The sequence below is a fragment of the Meleagris gallopavo genome, chromosome 3 (genome assembly GCF_000146605.3).
Source record: "Meleagris gallopavo isolate NT-WF06-2002-E0010 breed Aviagen turkey brand Nicholas breeding stock chromosome 3, Turkey_5.1, whole genome shotgun sequence".
Taxonomy (NCBI): domain Eukaryota; kingdom Metazoa; phylum Chordata; class Aves; order Galliformes; family Phasianidae; genus Meleagris; species Meleagris gallopavo.
In genome coordinates, this window is record NC_015013.2 from 49,323,849 (window position 1) to 49,339,461 (window position 15,613).

Below are 15,613 nucleotides of genomic sequence, written 5' to 3' on the forward strand. Positions count from 1 at the left end.
GCCCACCGCCACCATCCAGCTGCCGGCCAACTTCCAGCTGCCCCCAGGTGAGTGCGTGCCCCCAGTCGTGGGGCCCCACGCGTGTCCTCCCGCCTCGTCCCTCCCCGTGGGCAAATGGGAGCTCAGGCAGCTGGGTGAGATGGGGAAAGTTGGGATGAGTGCCCCAGGAGTTGGGAGCCGGTCGCTTTTCTGCCCTGTGAGGAGGGTGGGTGAGGTGGGGTGTTTGCTTGCCTTGCGGGACGTGAAGAGCACAGGCGGGCACTTTTAGGGGTGCTCGGAGCACTTGAGGCGGATGCAGGGTGGATGTGGAAGCTGCCGCATAAGGCAACTTTTTACGTTCCACACGAGCTGTTACAGTGAAGTTCTTTTGGCTGTGGTGGCTAACCAGGCCCCTGCGAGCCCTTTGCGGAGCAAAGCATCACTCTGTGTAAGGTGTGCAATGAGAATGCTCGAAGTTCTTGTCTTCTAATCACACCTACGTGGGAAATAAGTTTATGGTTGTACTTCAGGGAGCAGCAAAGAGAACACTGGTGTAGCATCCATACAGCAGTGGTAGTGATGACTTGGGATACTATCAGGCACTGCCCAGGTGTTCCTACCTGCACCACAGCAACTGATACCACTACTTTTACTTTCCTGAGGTATGCAGTCACCTCAGTGCAACTGTTGCTGCAACTATTTTTTGCCAGGACAGCTCCTTGTTGGAGAATCTTTTTCATTTACTTCCACATAAGATGCTGCCTAAATGGAGGTCTGACTGTACGTTCAGTCTTCTACTGCTGCATGTTTGCATTTCCTCTTTTTCGTTTCTCTTTCATTTTTCTTTCTTTATTTTTTCTTTTTCAGAGATGCATGCCTCTTTGGGATTTGTTAATATAAGGGGAAAGAAAGTGTTTAATAAGTAAGCTTTGCTTTGGGTTTCCCAGCACTCACATGTGCTGTAATGTCTGGGTAAGTCAGCAGTCAGGGATGAGTCTAACTCCTTGCCAACTTTCCTCTGAAATGAAACATGGTGAAAATTGTTTATTATTTATTATTTGATAGTTGGGACTCTCAAATTTTCAGGGTTTTTACCTAATGTTTTGACTCTCTGGAATGTACTGGCATTCAGTTAAACATCTTTCCATGCAGGTGAAGGCATGTATGAATAGCTTGTAGTTTGGGAGGTGCAACTTAGCAATACTTTTTCTTTCTTTCTTTTTTTTTTTCTTCTTCTCTATTATATGTACTATGTGAAGGCATAGTACAGGGTATAAACTGGCTTGTGTTGTGGCAGTTGGCAGATGTAACAAAAGTGGTGTTACCATTCTGTTGCATCATCTTGTTTTCCTTGCTCTTGAGACAAAACTAAGAAAGAAGACTTTGTGTTGAAAGTTCAGAGGTGCCAGTACTCTACAACATTTTTGCTAGAATTTAATACTCCAAAAAGGGCACCGAAGATGTTGGATTTCTTATGAATCAGTAAATGTCTCCAGGAAATGTTTCAGAATGAGCATCCTAAGGACAGTTTTAAAAATGCATTCTTGCTCGATAAAGTGTTAATGTTCTACCTCTGTCTTTATTACCCATTAAAAATTGAATTGATGTAAAAATCATTCAGGTGCTATAAGATGGTATAGCATTAAAACTACAAGTGTTGGACCACTTAGAAAATTCTGACAGTGGAATAAAATACTGAATCCTTAAGCTTGCAGAGTTTATTCCAAAGAAGTTAGAAAACCTAGCCATATGGCCTAAAATGAGCTAGGAAGAGTGCACCTCGCTTTAGAAGAGTGACATTCAACCTGCAGTACCTGTGAAAGCTGGTAAGAAAAATACATGCAGAAAGTATACTCTCTCTGAATTACAGTTGGAGGCATTGGAAATGTCTTCTTTTAAGAAAAGGTGGATGACAGCAGCACTCTTATCAGTCATTTTGCAGTACTTGTGATCTTGCAGTCTAGAGCAGGTTTTGCTCTTTTAGAGTTATAGACAGTTGCTGTTTGCAGAAAAGAAAGGCATCCAGGACAGCAGAACTTGACTCTATTGTTTGGGGGGCAGAAAAAGTTCTTGAAGACCATGGATTTAGGCTGTTCTTTCTTTTTCAGCTTCTGCTTTTCTCTTCCTTGCCCAGAATAAAGCGAAGAGGTGGGAAAGTTAATGTCTGATGACCAGGTATTTCACTCCTCTGAGCTTGGATTACGCTTCTGCCAAGTGCTACTTCACTGAGTTTCCCATGGAAGATCATTGTGCTTCACAAGTTCTGCAGTGCATACAGAACCAGACTTGTTCATGACTAACAAGGATATTTAATCATTTTCCTCTACAAAATGCAGGTTTGGGGCTGAATAGCCAGACTAGTGCTGTGTTCCTCTTTTGTCCTTAGAGTATCTCCTGTACTAGCAGTCATGAGGTGGGAGACCATGCCTGCCTGCCTGCCTGCACTATGTTTTCAGCCAAGGACTCTTTCACATACCTCTTTCAACAGGACAGATTCTACCCTGAAGCTTTGGTTGTTGAGTTTTGCTCTTAAAATACTATTAGCTCTTAGACCGGGTGATGGGGCTCTCTCTTCCTAAATAGAAGGAATATCTATGATCGTCAGTTACTCTCGTTGTTAACTTTTGCAGCATTTCAGAGTTTTGTACTTGATGAACTTGTCTATATGACTGGTAAAGACCAGGCAAGGACAATGAGTGCAATGCTGCCAACAACATGTGCTTCTGACCTCAGCTCTGAGTGCTGTGGTCTGCGTTGTTCCTCCCCAAACTGCAAATGTCTTGTCATGGACCACATTCTTAACAGGGAATTGAACCCTTGGTTAACTTAAGCTTCCTACCGCAGGAGGAAATTGTTGGGTTATGCTGTTAAAAGGAGGAAATGGGTAAAGGCTTGGGGAGGGGAAGGAGTAGTGAGATTCCTGGTTACCCTTATTGCATTTCTGATTGTTCTTCATTATAGCTGAGTAGTGCAAATATATTGTGTTAAGTAATATTAATGTTTTGAAGGGGCCATGAGAAATGTTCATAGCTCAGTTTAGTGTCTTTGGGCCTGACACTTGTTTGGGCAAGTGGAAAGTAGAGAAGTAGTGTGAAAATGAGGAGAGCGTCATACTTTGATTTCCTTTTTCGTTTTTTGAATGCATTTCTCTGTGTCTGTGTGGATTTTACACTGTCCCTGTCCCTCAAATTGCATACAGGTGTTGGAAGGGACAGTCAGTCATATCCCCTTCTCTCCTGAAGGTACAACACATTGCAGAGCTCATCTGGCTGCTAAACATCCTCTGTTGTTGCCTTTGGATCTGCTTAGTGTGACGGGCTTTCTGTGGGAGAGAGCTGATCTGCCTGGCTCTGGTTGGTCCTGCTGGTGAGCCACTGCTGAAGGTGTCTACTTCATACATCTGGGCTTGTGTCCTGACTCTACCTTACTTTAGGCTAGCTGCTGGTGTGAGGCTCAGCTGCTGCACCAAGGCTCCTCTCCATCTGCCTTGGAGGCAAAACAGTGACAGGTACACGTCCTTGGCTCCTATTTGAAGCTCGGTTGTCTTCACTTGTGTATTTTGGCCTGTCCCTGGCAAGCTTTCTGCAGCCTGCAGCTTATCTGGGCTGATAGCAGATAGCTGTTGAGAAGGCATAACTGAGTGTCGTGGCAGGAGGTGGGTAGACAGTGAAGCAGGCACCTGCAGGAAGGAGGAGGGAGCTGAAGCAGTGTTTCTGTGTTTCTCCTAATTGTGTGGGCTCTAAGGTTGTTTGTGTAGGTGAAGGCAGACAAATGTCAGCATTCACGTCTGCAGCCAGCATAGTGGCTTTCCTGTACTGCACTCTGAATCTCCCTTGTTCCATTCTGATGCTGTTTTTTGGTTGTAAAGCTGCATGAGGGTTTTGATGTTTTCATAGTTGCATCAGTCCTTTGTTTTGGAATAGAAGTGCTAATTTTTAACTACTTATGTTTTGATTGTTTAGGAAGTGGTTAGTCAGAATGTTCTTCCAGCACATCAGGAAGCTAGAGACTTTGCTTCAAGGTCCGCAGTTCCTGGATGTGGAATTCTGAGTATAAAACTTGTCCTGTAGATGACCAGTAGGTGCTAAATGATGCATTCTTTCAACCTTTGATATCCCAATAGTGTCCTCTGCTTAGCAGGCTTACCTGGGTTGACTGAAAACTTCCCTCTTCAAAAGCGCCAATGCCAGTCAACTCTTTCCTGAGGAGGATTCATCAGAGCTGTGGCAGACCTGAGGAACCAATTCAAATTTAACATATAGTGAGCAAAAGTCTTCTGCTGCAGCCAGTAGGAATTTCAACTGCTCTGTAGGATTTGATTTGATTTTCACGACTGAATGTGTCTAGCAAAACAGTGCTCTCATATCATTAAACGTGCTGCCCTATGGGAATTATGATTTCAATCTTGGCAGTAGATATAAAGCTAATTTCTAGATTTATGGTTTTCACATAAAAGCAGATGCACTCTGAATACTGAAGCACTGAAATACGATGCTCAGTAAAATTGGTGTTTTAGGCTGTTCCAATCTTAAAGTCAATTGGGCTGTACTGCACAGAATTACAGCTGTTGATTGGTGAATGTTTAACTTAATCCTTAGAAAATGTGAGCCTGACTTCTATTGCTTTTGCGGTATTTAAAGGACCCTTAGGTTACAGCAGAAAAAAATAGCATCATCCGCACACAAATGGATGAAAAAATACTAAAGATAATTCAGTATTACTTTCTCAAAGACTGATGAAGTAGATAAGCTTTGAGTTGTTTATTTCAAGCGGTTTGAAATAACAGCCTTCTTTAAGTTCTCTTACAGAGCCAAGTATTTGCTGTGCCATGTGGTGGAAATCTGTAGTAAGCTTATTGAGTAGAATTGCATCTTACAGTTACTTGTGCAAGTCTTGCTATAAGTTGCAAAGCTTTTGAGGAGTATAAAAAATGAGTAATTTGTATTGTCCTAGGGTTTGTCTTTGTCTTTTGTCATCTGAAGTTTTTTGCATAAAGCTCCTTCTCTGAAAATCTGGTGATTTCTCAAGAAAAAGATGTGTAATTTATGAAGGTGAAAATACCACAATGGAGGCAAGTAATGTATTTGTTGTTCAGATTTGATGATTAAGGTCTGTCCTGCCATTTCTGTCACCTTAAGAATGAAGTCCTCCGGTAGATCTTTTCTACCAGTATCTCAGGAAAATACTCTGTAATTAAGATTGAAGTAAGGAAAACATGATGGCAGATAGAAAGTCCTTGTTACTAATGAGAAAATCTAGTTTCTGTTAAGCCTGAAGAACTCACGAAGCTCACTGTTCTTGCTGGGTAACTGAAGCAGATGGATGTTATGGCACTTGGTTTTCATAGCTCATGGTTGCAGGCCTCTTCCAGTGCACAGTCCCAGTTTGTCAGAGGCAGAAGAGATGGGTTTGTTAGTATTAGCTATCATAGGAAAGTTTCTTGTGTGGATATTCAGGCAGAATTGAAAGGTGGGTGATGCAATATCCTCTGGTTCGCACACCTCCTGAAGGCTTTCACCTGCAGCTTGCCAAGTGGAAGATGCCAGATAGTTGATGTGGAGCCACCATCTATTTGGTGGTGTACTACAAGGGAATAAAGATTCCCTTGTTGAAAGAGTTAAGTATATTCATAGCATCATTAGGATTAGAAAAGACCACCAAGATCATCTAGTCCAACCATCAACTCATGTCTGTTACTGCTCTAAACTGCACCACTCGGTGCAACATCTACACTTTTCTTGAAAACCTACACAGAAGTGACTCCACCACTTCCCTGAGCAGTCTGTTCCAATACCTCACCACTTTTCCTGAGAAGAAATATGTCCTCATGTCCAATCTGAACCTCCCTTGGCACAACTTAAAGCCATTACTTCTCATCCTATTGCTGTTACCTGGGTGAAGACGCTGACTCCCACCTCACTAAAACCTCCTTTCAGGGAATTGTAGTGATAAAGTCTCCACTGAGCTATTCCAGTTCTCTCAGCTGCTCCGCATAAGACTTGTGCACCAGACCCTTCACATCTCCATTTCCTTTCTTCAGAATGCCTTTATATAACTTCTCATTACTGTTGAAATATCACACAGTTCGTTACAGTTTCAACAGTAACTGTGTAGAGAGGTCTTAATACTTCCATGAATATTTTGCTGTCTTCTACAAGAATTTTTGTTTGCTCCATCCTGTTTAGGAGAAGGGCGATAGTCAGTGTTAAAACTCAGTGTTAAGCCCCTTGCTTGTCTTACTGAAATATATGAAAATCCATCCAGAAGAGGAGTGAGTTTGTACGTTAGAGAAAATCAAGTGGAATTCAACCTGCTGCTGCTGTTCTCTCCGTGAACTCTAAGAAAACAGAAGTCTCATTGTAAAGCTAATCTGGATTGAGTTAATTCTCCTCTTATTTTAAAGAGACAGGAATCTAAAGGGGGATGCTGCTGCCTTGTATTAGAATTCTGTTGTGATGCCAGTTTTTTTTTTTTATCATCTCTTGATTTAAAATTTTTGTATTTGTTGAATCACTTTCCCGTTTCTTTCTAACAATTTCTCTGTCAGAGTGTTCTGGAAATGGGAAGTTTAGGGTACTGATTCTTATGAAGCTGTGTGCTGCAATGTGTCAGACTTCAAACTTAAGATTTAAATAATTTCAGTAAAGACTAGAACTTCAGGGCAAGCTAGAAGAGGGTGTGGTATATGGATTCAGTACCTTTTTGTAGCAGAAATTCTCTAGAAAACAAGGAGATGTCGCTTGGGCTCCTTTGAGGTACTATTTCATTGCTATCAGCGGAGTCCTCTGCAAATACACAAAACTCCTTCATGAAGAAGTAACGGGTCCATTAGAACTCAAAGTCAGATCATTTTATCTATAGAAAGTCCTAGAACTGTCTGATTCCTTAGGCAAGAAACCAAGCTTTGTGTAGTAAAGTTGCAAGCCACGGAGATAAGATGCAGAAATGCTGATGGGAAATCACAGAACCATAGAACGATCCCAGGAGCTGAAAGACATGGCTCAAGGACGTGAGTTAGATGTTCTCACGATGCCAGATAAGACTGCCTAGTGGAATGCAGAGTTGGCTTGGAATCCCGTATGCTCACCCATAATAAAACCAGAAACTCTTGGGATTCTAGTGTAATAAATACACTTCAAATTTGAATACAAGCAGTAGTGCCGTCTTGGAACTAGGCCCAGAAAACATCTAGGATCTGTCAGTTATTTACAGCCCCTCCAAGATCCAACACAATGTCCAGGTTGTCTTCAGTGTTTGGTATGGACATTTCTTGTTTGCTATAAATAAGAGGTGCTCTACCTTGCAGATGGGCTGGTTATGTTTTTGTATAGGGTTTTTACTGTAACTCTGTAAAATTGCGTGGCTATTAATATACTTTCAAATAATGAAGTTTTAACTGTGTGTGCAGCATAGGAAAACTCTTAATGGGAGCACGGGCCTGTAATCTGTGAAAAGGCGTAAATGCTGTGGGGAGGAGAAGGCGGGACTGCTGGTCTGTGAAACAGATATCCGTCTGGGCACAAAAAATGCATTAGCGAGCAGCTAGCATCCAGCAGTTTGGACAAGACTTACTCATTAAGCTGTGTCTGAAACTTGGCTTCAGATATTTGCATTTTTAGCATTTTGTTACATTAGAAGTTATAGGCCGGAGTGTTGTGGTTTAACCTAGCAGGTGGCTGGCTCATCACCACACAATCATTCACTCACTCCCCCCTTCTTCTCAGTGGAGTGAGGGAGAGAATTAAAAAAACAAACAAAAAACACGCCACCAAAGTAGAAGTCATGGGTTGAGATAAAACTATTTACTAAGTTAGAGAAAAGGAAAATAGCTATGACCTTATTTATATATGAATGTACATAACAAGTGATGCACAAGTAACTGCTCACTACCCCCTGACTGATGCCTAGCTAGTTCCCTGAGCTGTGGAAGAAGAGGGAGAGATGAACTCCCACCTCCCCTCAAAACTTGTTTCTGCTTGATATCATGTGGTATAGAATATCCCTTTGGCCAGCTGTCCTAATTCTGTTTCCTCCCAGTTCCTTGGGCCCTTCCCTGCGAATGGCCTTGCCTTTGCACAACACTGTTTAGCAGGCAATTGTAAACACCTGTTTGTTACCAACAGTGTTTTTCTCCTAGAACCAAAACAGCATCATATCAAGCACTCTGAAGAAACCAATTATGTTGCAGCTGAAATGAAGACAGAGTTCACAAGTTCACGTTGTGGTGTTTGTGCACTTGGCAAAGATGCAATTGACTTATTTAAAGCACTTGTGGTATATGGTATTTCCCTGCACCCTTGTGTTTAATCAAGCCTATCTCTGTTCCCTTGTAGCATAAACACAAATTAGGATTATTCCCTTTGAATGCTTTTTTTGACGTGGAGATCCATGTACCTCTGTGCAAAACAAGGAGTCTTGAGTTAGAAGTAAATGTTAGGTATCTCAAGGTGGTACTGCAAAATCCATGCACTAGTCAGTTCCTGAGTCAGTGACACAAACACCCTTTAGTATACAAAATATCCCTGGAACAGGGAAACCATGCAAAGGATATCTTCTGGGAGAGGCAATTATTGAATTTGTGAAATGACACGTGAGGCGAATCAAATTCTTTAGGGTTTGTGTATGTGGTAATGCTGGTTGCTGCCATACAAGTGCTGATTATGGGTTGATCATGATTGAATTCCTCTTGTATCTACTGACATCATCTTCTACAGTTCGTAATGACTGTCTCATGCAGTGAAGTGCTTTATGAATGCAGTCTACTACAAGCTGAGCAAGCCAGTTTGGTCTGTGTAGTGTAGACAATCCCTCTATCCTTGTGTGGAAACTCATAAAGAGATACCACAAGAAATCCCCAAGCAGGAGGTATTTGTGGCTCTCCAGAAGATCAGTTGTCCAAATACAATTGTATTCAATTTAGAATAGAAGACAGCGTTCATCTCAGTGGGCTAGGTGCTAAACCTAGCAGCTAAACCTCTGTGGTTGCATAATTTTAAGAGTGAGAAGTTACACTTGTCGTTGATGTTTTCTCTGGATTGGTCTGTCTTCCTTTCTTCATATTCAGTACAGGAATCTGAAGTAGACATCCACGAAGACTCAGGTACTAGTTGGGGGTTTATGAGGAATAAGTAGTTACTGTGCATGCTGTAGGGTCCATACTTAATATGAAAAAATAAGGCCCCAGCATATTGAGTCACGTACAAGTTGGGTTGCACAGTATCTAACTCAGTTATCCTGTCTTTCATGGTATTTCATGAAAATTTTATCTGTAGTGGACTCTTCCAGCCTGTCTACAACACAGTGTACCTCGCTGTGGTCACTGTTTAAATAGTCAGTCTTTAATAATGAGCGTTTGAGATCTGTCTTATTCCTGAAATTTGTAACTCTTAAATGACTCAAGAAAAAATGCTTTTTTTTTTATTTTTTTTAAAGAATGCATTCAGAGAGAAAAATTATTTTCAAAGCAGTTGCATGGATTAGTGGTATTTAGCCTTTTATTTTCTGGATTTCAATTCATCCTAAAGAGCCAGACTAAGAAACTTAAAACCAGTGTTCCTTTCAAGTTGACATTCTGTTCCTACTAAAATATTATCTTCAAAACTTGCTTTTACCTTGTAATGTCTTAAAAGCTGTTCCTATGTTTTGAGTAGTTTGGTAAAAATAGGATTTTTTTTAGGAATGGAGAGCATTTGTTTTAATGTCCACTTGTTTTGGGATATGCAAGTCTCATTTAACACTGTATTTATAATTATTGTTTTTTACCTGTAATTCAAAGTGAATTTTACTAAAGTTGTGAGCATATCTGATGCCCGCAGCCCTTGTTTCAAAATGAACAACCTTTGTTTGAAAGCAGCTATTGCACTCTCTTAAATGAATAGGGCCTGATTTAGTTTGCTCTTGCTTGTGTTTTATTTAGGAAGCAAGCGTGAAAGGTATTAGGTATTATTTCCTAAGTAGGAGACCTCTTTTCACTTTCTTATGTTGCGCTGCAGTCTACTATTGCAAAGCAGTTCTAAATAGCTGTTGTGCTAAGCAGTTCTGTTGGAAATCATGTAATCAAAGTGGTGATTCAACATGACAGTTTAAGCTTCAAATGTAACAACATATGGTGCATCTCCACAAGAGCACACCTGCTAGCTAGTGCATTTCAGGTATGTGCAAACTCCTTTTGGATGTTCTCCTTTGGAAGTGGCCTTGACAGAGATTGAATGGTGAAAGTTGCCCTTGTGGGATGCTTTTAACATTCATTGTTGTGTAGTACTGTTGGGGAAGTCCTGGGCTTTGCTTGGTGGCACAACTTAAATTTATTTCCAGTACTGCAGTTTTGTTGACACTATGCCCTGAAGCCCATGCAGGTGATGTTACCATGATATAAACAGGTCTCTGCCTTAATCTCACAGTGTGTTGTTTACATATCTGGTAACGTTTTTGCCTTTGATGTTTCTGGTTGTAAGAAACTCATCCCTCAACTTCATCAGGTATCTGGAAGCTGCTCCTTCCACTAACCTGTGTTTGTTCTTTTTTTTATTCCCAACTTGGATGATCAGCACAGCCATGGCTTAGAAAACTCAAATTGGATTCTAATCTGTTTAAAAAAAGCTTGGTTTCCTTGGCAGGTACGATTGGCAAAGCATAAACTTATAACTGAGTTTTCTTGTATTTGAAGCAGCAAATGGGAATTTAATAGACACGTTTTGGTTTTCCATAACACAAGCTGGCCGGGTAAGATGTGCTGTGAGTAGTGACTGCCCAGCCCTGGTCTGAGTGGTGCTGGGCATCCTTTCTGAAGGCCAAGCTTCTGGAGCTTCTCTAAAGGAGAAGGTAGGTCACTGGGGAGAGCTGTCAAGCTGTCAGGTAGACTTCACTGTGAGAACCTGTAGTGTGGTTTCTTCTGATTAGCCTCAAAGGAAGCTGAGCTGGGTCTTGGTTGTCGGTTCCTTCTCTCTTGGCTTTCCTACAGGACTGCGTGTGGAGGTAGGATTAATAACTTCAGCATTAGGTCATTTCTTCTGATTCAAGGTGGAAGGGAAGTATCCAAGGGTTGTGGGTTTTTTGTGTGAAGCAATGGAAAAGTATAATTTGCCACAATTGGAAATGGAAATTCTTTAGATGATCCATTTGTTGGTTTGCTGTCAATTTTTAACATTGGATTGTAACTGCCAAACTGTGTGTTTGAGGCTTTGAAGTGATGTCTTATGGCTTTTCATAACAGAGATTGCAATAGTGGAAGTTTCAGATTTGTCTTAATTCATTTTCTAAAGCCGCCATTCAAGTATTACACCTGCAAGAACAATAGTGGTGGGTTACCATCACATTGGGCTTGTCGGTTTTAGAGTTCTAGTTTCACTAGTTGTTGCAAAAAGCTATGAACATGAAGAGGTTTCCACTGTATAAAAATTCTGCTGAATTGTACAAATAGGGCAGAATTTAAGTTTGTTCTAAGTGGAAAGGTTCCTGTTATGCCAGAGAGGCCTACATGACTGGAGTGGCCTTGGGTAACTTCTGCTATGGATGCTCTCACCCAAAACAAGCTTAAAGGCACTTTTAACAGCTTTGATGAAGCATGGATGTCCTTTTGTAAACTAATTCTGCTACTAGGTGGAAAGTTGCCTCGTGTCTCAGTGCATGATGTTGATGGGTTACTTGACTGTCACAATGAGATGTGTTACTATGAGCTGTTGGTATTTATGGTGGGAAGGGTTTCTCGTGCGTTTCTTTTAATTGCTCAATAATTTGCTCATAAACTGTACTGTATTTGCATAAGCTTGCTGCCAGTGTTGCTCTTGTGTTAATTTCTTGTCAAGCGGAGCCTGTTGGAAGCGCTTCCCATTGAGGTGATTGGAGGAAAGAATACTCTTCAGGCATGATGTTCATTTCTGGTGGAGCTTAACTGAAACTTCGCACCAGTTGTGCAAAAAATAACCGTATAACTGTGCTAAGTGTGGTAATTATCCTATTGTATGCAGTACAATTCAGAGATACAGCATCTGTGCTTCTGTCAGTTTTGCTAAAAAAAGATATCAAATGATAAGATATCCAAATATATGACAACAAAGAGTATAATATGTTCCAAATCTCGAAAGGAATTAAACTAAACTTACAGGCACCTTCTTAGAGTAGAGCTAGCATTGACATTTTTAAGTAAGCTGAGAAAGGGAAAACCTAAAACTAGTAGAAATAATAGTTCTACAGTCTTGAATATAGACCTAGTGCAGAGAGAAATGTTCTTGTTATCAAAATGTGTGCATCATCAGCTTTCTCTCTTCCCTTGGAATCTGCATAAACATGTGATGTGAACAAGGAAAAATGCACTTTTTCTGACTGATGAGAAATTGCATGCTATGAATCACTGTTTAAATAAGATAGTTGAGAAAAGAAAATTGAAAACCAGGTATCTCTTCTGTGATTCCAGGCATTAATGGATTAAATTAAAACATCCATCTGTACCGAAATATAACTGTAGTCAAGATTTCAGAGGAGCAGGAGAAAGCTGAGTTGTAAGATGGAACAAGTGTTTTTCTGGATTTGCAACTGTCTTGTGAATCTGCCCTGGCAAGGTTGGTTGAGAATGGGGGGAATCATTCTAGATGTGGCTCCTTTGGTCTTAGTTTGTGTTATTTAAGTGATGATATGTTGTCTTTTCAGAGTTTTATGCAAAATATTTTGCTGCCTTGCAGTTTCCTCTTAGGCTTTTGGGATGAAAAGCTGCTTCTAAGCACATAGCTATAGCTTTGTGTTTATTGGCTTTTTTTTTTGTGCTTGCCACTTTAAGTGTGCTATTTATTTTAACTCAAAAGAAAAGTTCTAGGTTATATTGTATGCTGTATTTTGACTTCTTCCAACAAGCCAGGTAGTGAAAAGATTATTCTCTTGATACACAGTTATTATACACCAGAAAATATTATAAGCATGCGTTGAATATATGGGATTCTTTAGATATTGGCTAGCCTGCAAGAAGATTCTCAGCATTACAGAACTGTAGGAGTTGGAAGGGATGAGATCAATCTCCTCCCTGCTAAAGCAGATTCTGTGGAGTTCTATGCAATCCTCAAAGAAAAAAAATAAGTTTAAATACTCTTATTTACTCTTATTTATTTACTGGATGTACTTATGTACTGGGATGTGTGAGCGACTACTGTGTGGGGCAATGGTGGTAGCTGCTGTTGAAGGTAAAAGGAGGTGATGTGCCAGCAAAAACAAGCTGCTCTGTAGCTGCTGTGAAGGATCTGCAGCAGTTGAGGCCAGGAATCCATCTGGCTTTTTGTAGTTGTGACCCTGATGAAAGATCTGGATTTTCAGGAGTCCAGCCATTGTAAGGACTGACAGGGAGGAAGGGGGGGCATTGGTAGCTGAGTGGCTTCCAAATATGTGGAAGAGTGGATGACACTGTGTTGTAGCATATGATTCTCTTTAGAGTACTTTTAATTGAAAGGCTTAATAAAAAATACTTCTGTTTGTTAATTGTTAAATTGTTGGTCATTATTACTGACAGGATGAGAGAAAGGCTCATTTGTGTTCTGTTGATGTTGCTGCGGGCTTAGAAGGAAAAATAAACACTAAAGAAACAAAGCAGAAGAGTCTACTTTTTCGAAGGAATCTTCCTATTTAGCTACAAGCAACTTTGATTAAATCCATAAATTTGAATGTTTTTGGACAGATCCTTGACAGAGGGACATCTTCAAATGTGTGAATAGGCTTAGCTTTCAGTGGGGAACCACTGCCTTCTGTTTAAAGGGATGGCCTTGATGTAGGTAGGCGAACTGGCATTATTCAGGCTCCATTTTCCAGTACAGGCTTCCTCTAAACTGTGTCTTCACCTGTAAGCGTGCACCTAAATGTTCAGAAAGTCAAAATGTGTAGAAGCAGCTAACTCTGATAGTGATGATGCATTTTGCAGACTGAAGAACTCTTCAAAGGGTGTTTATTATTAAAGTATTTCCAGAAGGTCTGTGTGGTGGTGGGGAGGAATGGCTTGCTTGTTTCTTTTTTTTTCTTTTTTTTTTAATCTCAAATTTCTTTTGACTCAAATGATGCATTGATTTGCAATTAGTCGTGTGAAGTTTTGATATGATTGTCTGGTCAAGTTTGTTATTTGACTTTAGGGGTTGTTTTCTGTTATAGAATGCAGAGTAAAACTGTTGTAGGCTTTTAGCGCTTTCTTTATGGGCAGCTGTTCCTTGGAGTAAGAAACTAAATACTACATTTGCTTATCAATGTGGTCTAGCTATTTCTTCCACAGAAACAGCAAAGCCATAACATCCCTTAATTTCTAACATTGGATGTTTTTCTCCAACAGGAACTGTTCTTATCAGAAGCAGCAATGGTCAACTGATGCTAGTATCTCAGCAAGCAATAGCACGAGCACAGCCTCAACCACAAAATAACACAAGCGTACGACTGTCTGTACCTACCAGCACACCTGCAGTCAGAATATGTGCTGTACAGGTAAATTCCCTCACAGGTTTAATTTGTATGTTAGCATGGTCATAACAGGGTTTGCAAATAAGCTGTTAAGGGTTAACTAAGCATTTGAATGTTTTCTGAGCAGCATGGTTGGTGTGTTTTGCACAGTGAAGCTCATGTACCTATCTTTCTGTCTTTCAAACCACTAATTGTTACGTTTGGGGTTGTACAAGTTAAGGAATTCCTGTCTTACAAGAAAGATGTTTTGTTTTTCCTTTTTTTTTTTTTTTTTAAAAACCAGCTGCTACCTAAATGGTTACTGCTAGTGTAACTGCAGCTTTTTGATTTTCTGATGGGATACTTCTATGAAGCAAAAGGAAGCTGAGAACCTTTCCTTTGTTCCTTTGAAGGATGTTCCTTCTTATTCCCTAAACTCTGCTGGCTTTTTGCTTACATTTTTTATAACGGAAAGTAAGAGTTGATCCAAAAAAGAGACATCTACTTAATACTACCAACATTCTCATCCTTTAATCATTTTATTTTGATTAGGAATTGTGGCTAACTGTCCCTGAATATGTTCTCGCATATAAAACCAGTAGGCAGATAGCTTTGTTGAAAAATGGTCCAAGCATACAGGTTTTATGAATGTTACTTGTCTTATTTTATGAGTGGTTTATATCAAACAGGAACAAATCCTAACTTCAGGGTCTGTTTTGTCACTGGCTTGTCTGACAACTGTTCTCTGCATGTGTATGATTACTATTATTACTTTTTTTTTTAAAAGAACTCTGGCACCCAGTTAATAAAGAAAGCAGTACCTACTCCTTTGAAAACATTATCTCAAACAACAAATGCTGTGACTTCTACTGTTCAGTCACCTGCTGTTATACAGGTAGGTGGCAAGATTCATTGTACAATGAAAGAAGCGATGAAGAGAACTGAAGAAAATATAGATGCTTCTTGTTATTTCTAACTAATGTGGTTTTTACTAAGCTGATAACTTCTGCTCTTAATTTAATTATGCTTCTGCCAGCATGTGTCAGATCATCTTCCCTCACTGTAGTAGAAAGCGCTCTCACAATGGCATTGAACAATGTGTAAAATAAATAGTCTGAAGAACCATTTTCAGTGCATTTGTGCTCTATGACTGAGCTCCACCAAGCTCCAGCTGAAGCTTTTCTGGGGAATGGAGACCTCCTAATGCTTTTACGTTTGAGTTCCCTGATTACTT

The 15,613-nt window shown here is 40.3% G+C and overlaps 1 protein-coding gene across 1 annotated transcript in view; it reads left to right on the forward strand.

Annotated features, from left to right (window-relative positions):
• Nucleotides 1–6: 6 nt before the first annotated feature.
• Nucleotides 7–15,613, forward strand: part of TAF4B (TATA-box binding protein associated factor 4b) — a 70,707-nt gene continuing 55,100 nt past the window's right edge. Inside the window, exons 1-3 of the mRNA XM_031552843.1 lie at nt 7–47; nt 14,276–14,424; nt 15,167–15,274. Of these exons, the coding sequence (XP_031408703.1) occupies nt 14,311–14,424; nt 15,167–15,274 (222 nt within the window). The 5' untranslated portion in view covers nt 7–47; nt 14,276–14,310. The remainder of the gene's footprint in view (nt 48–14,275; nt 14,425–15,166; nt 15,275–15,613) is intronic.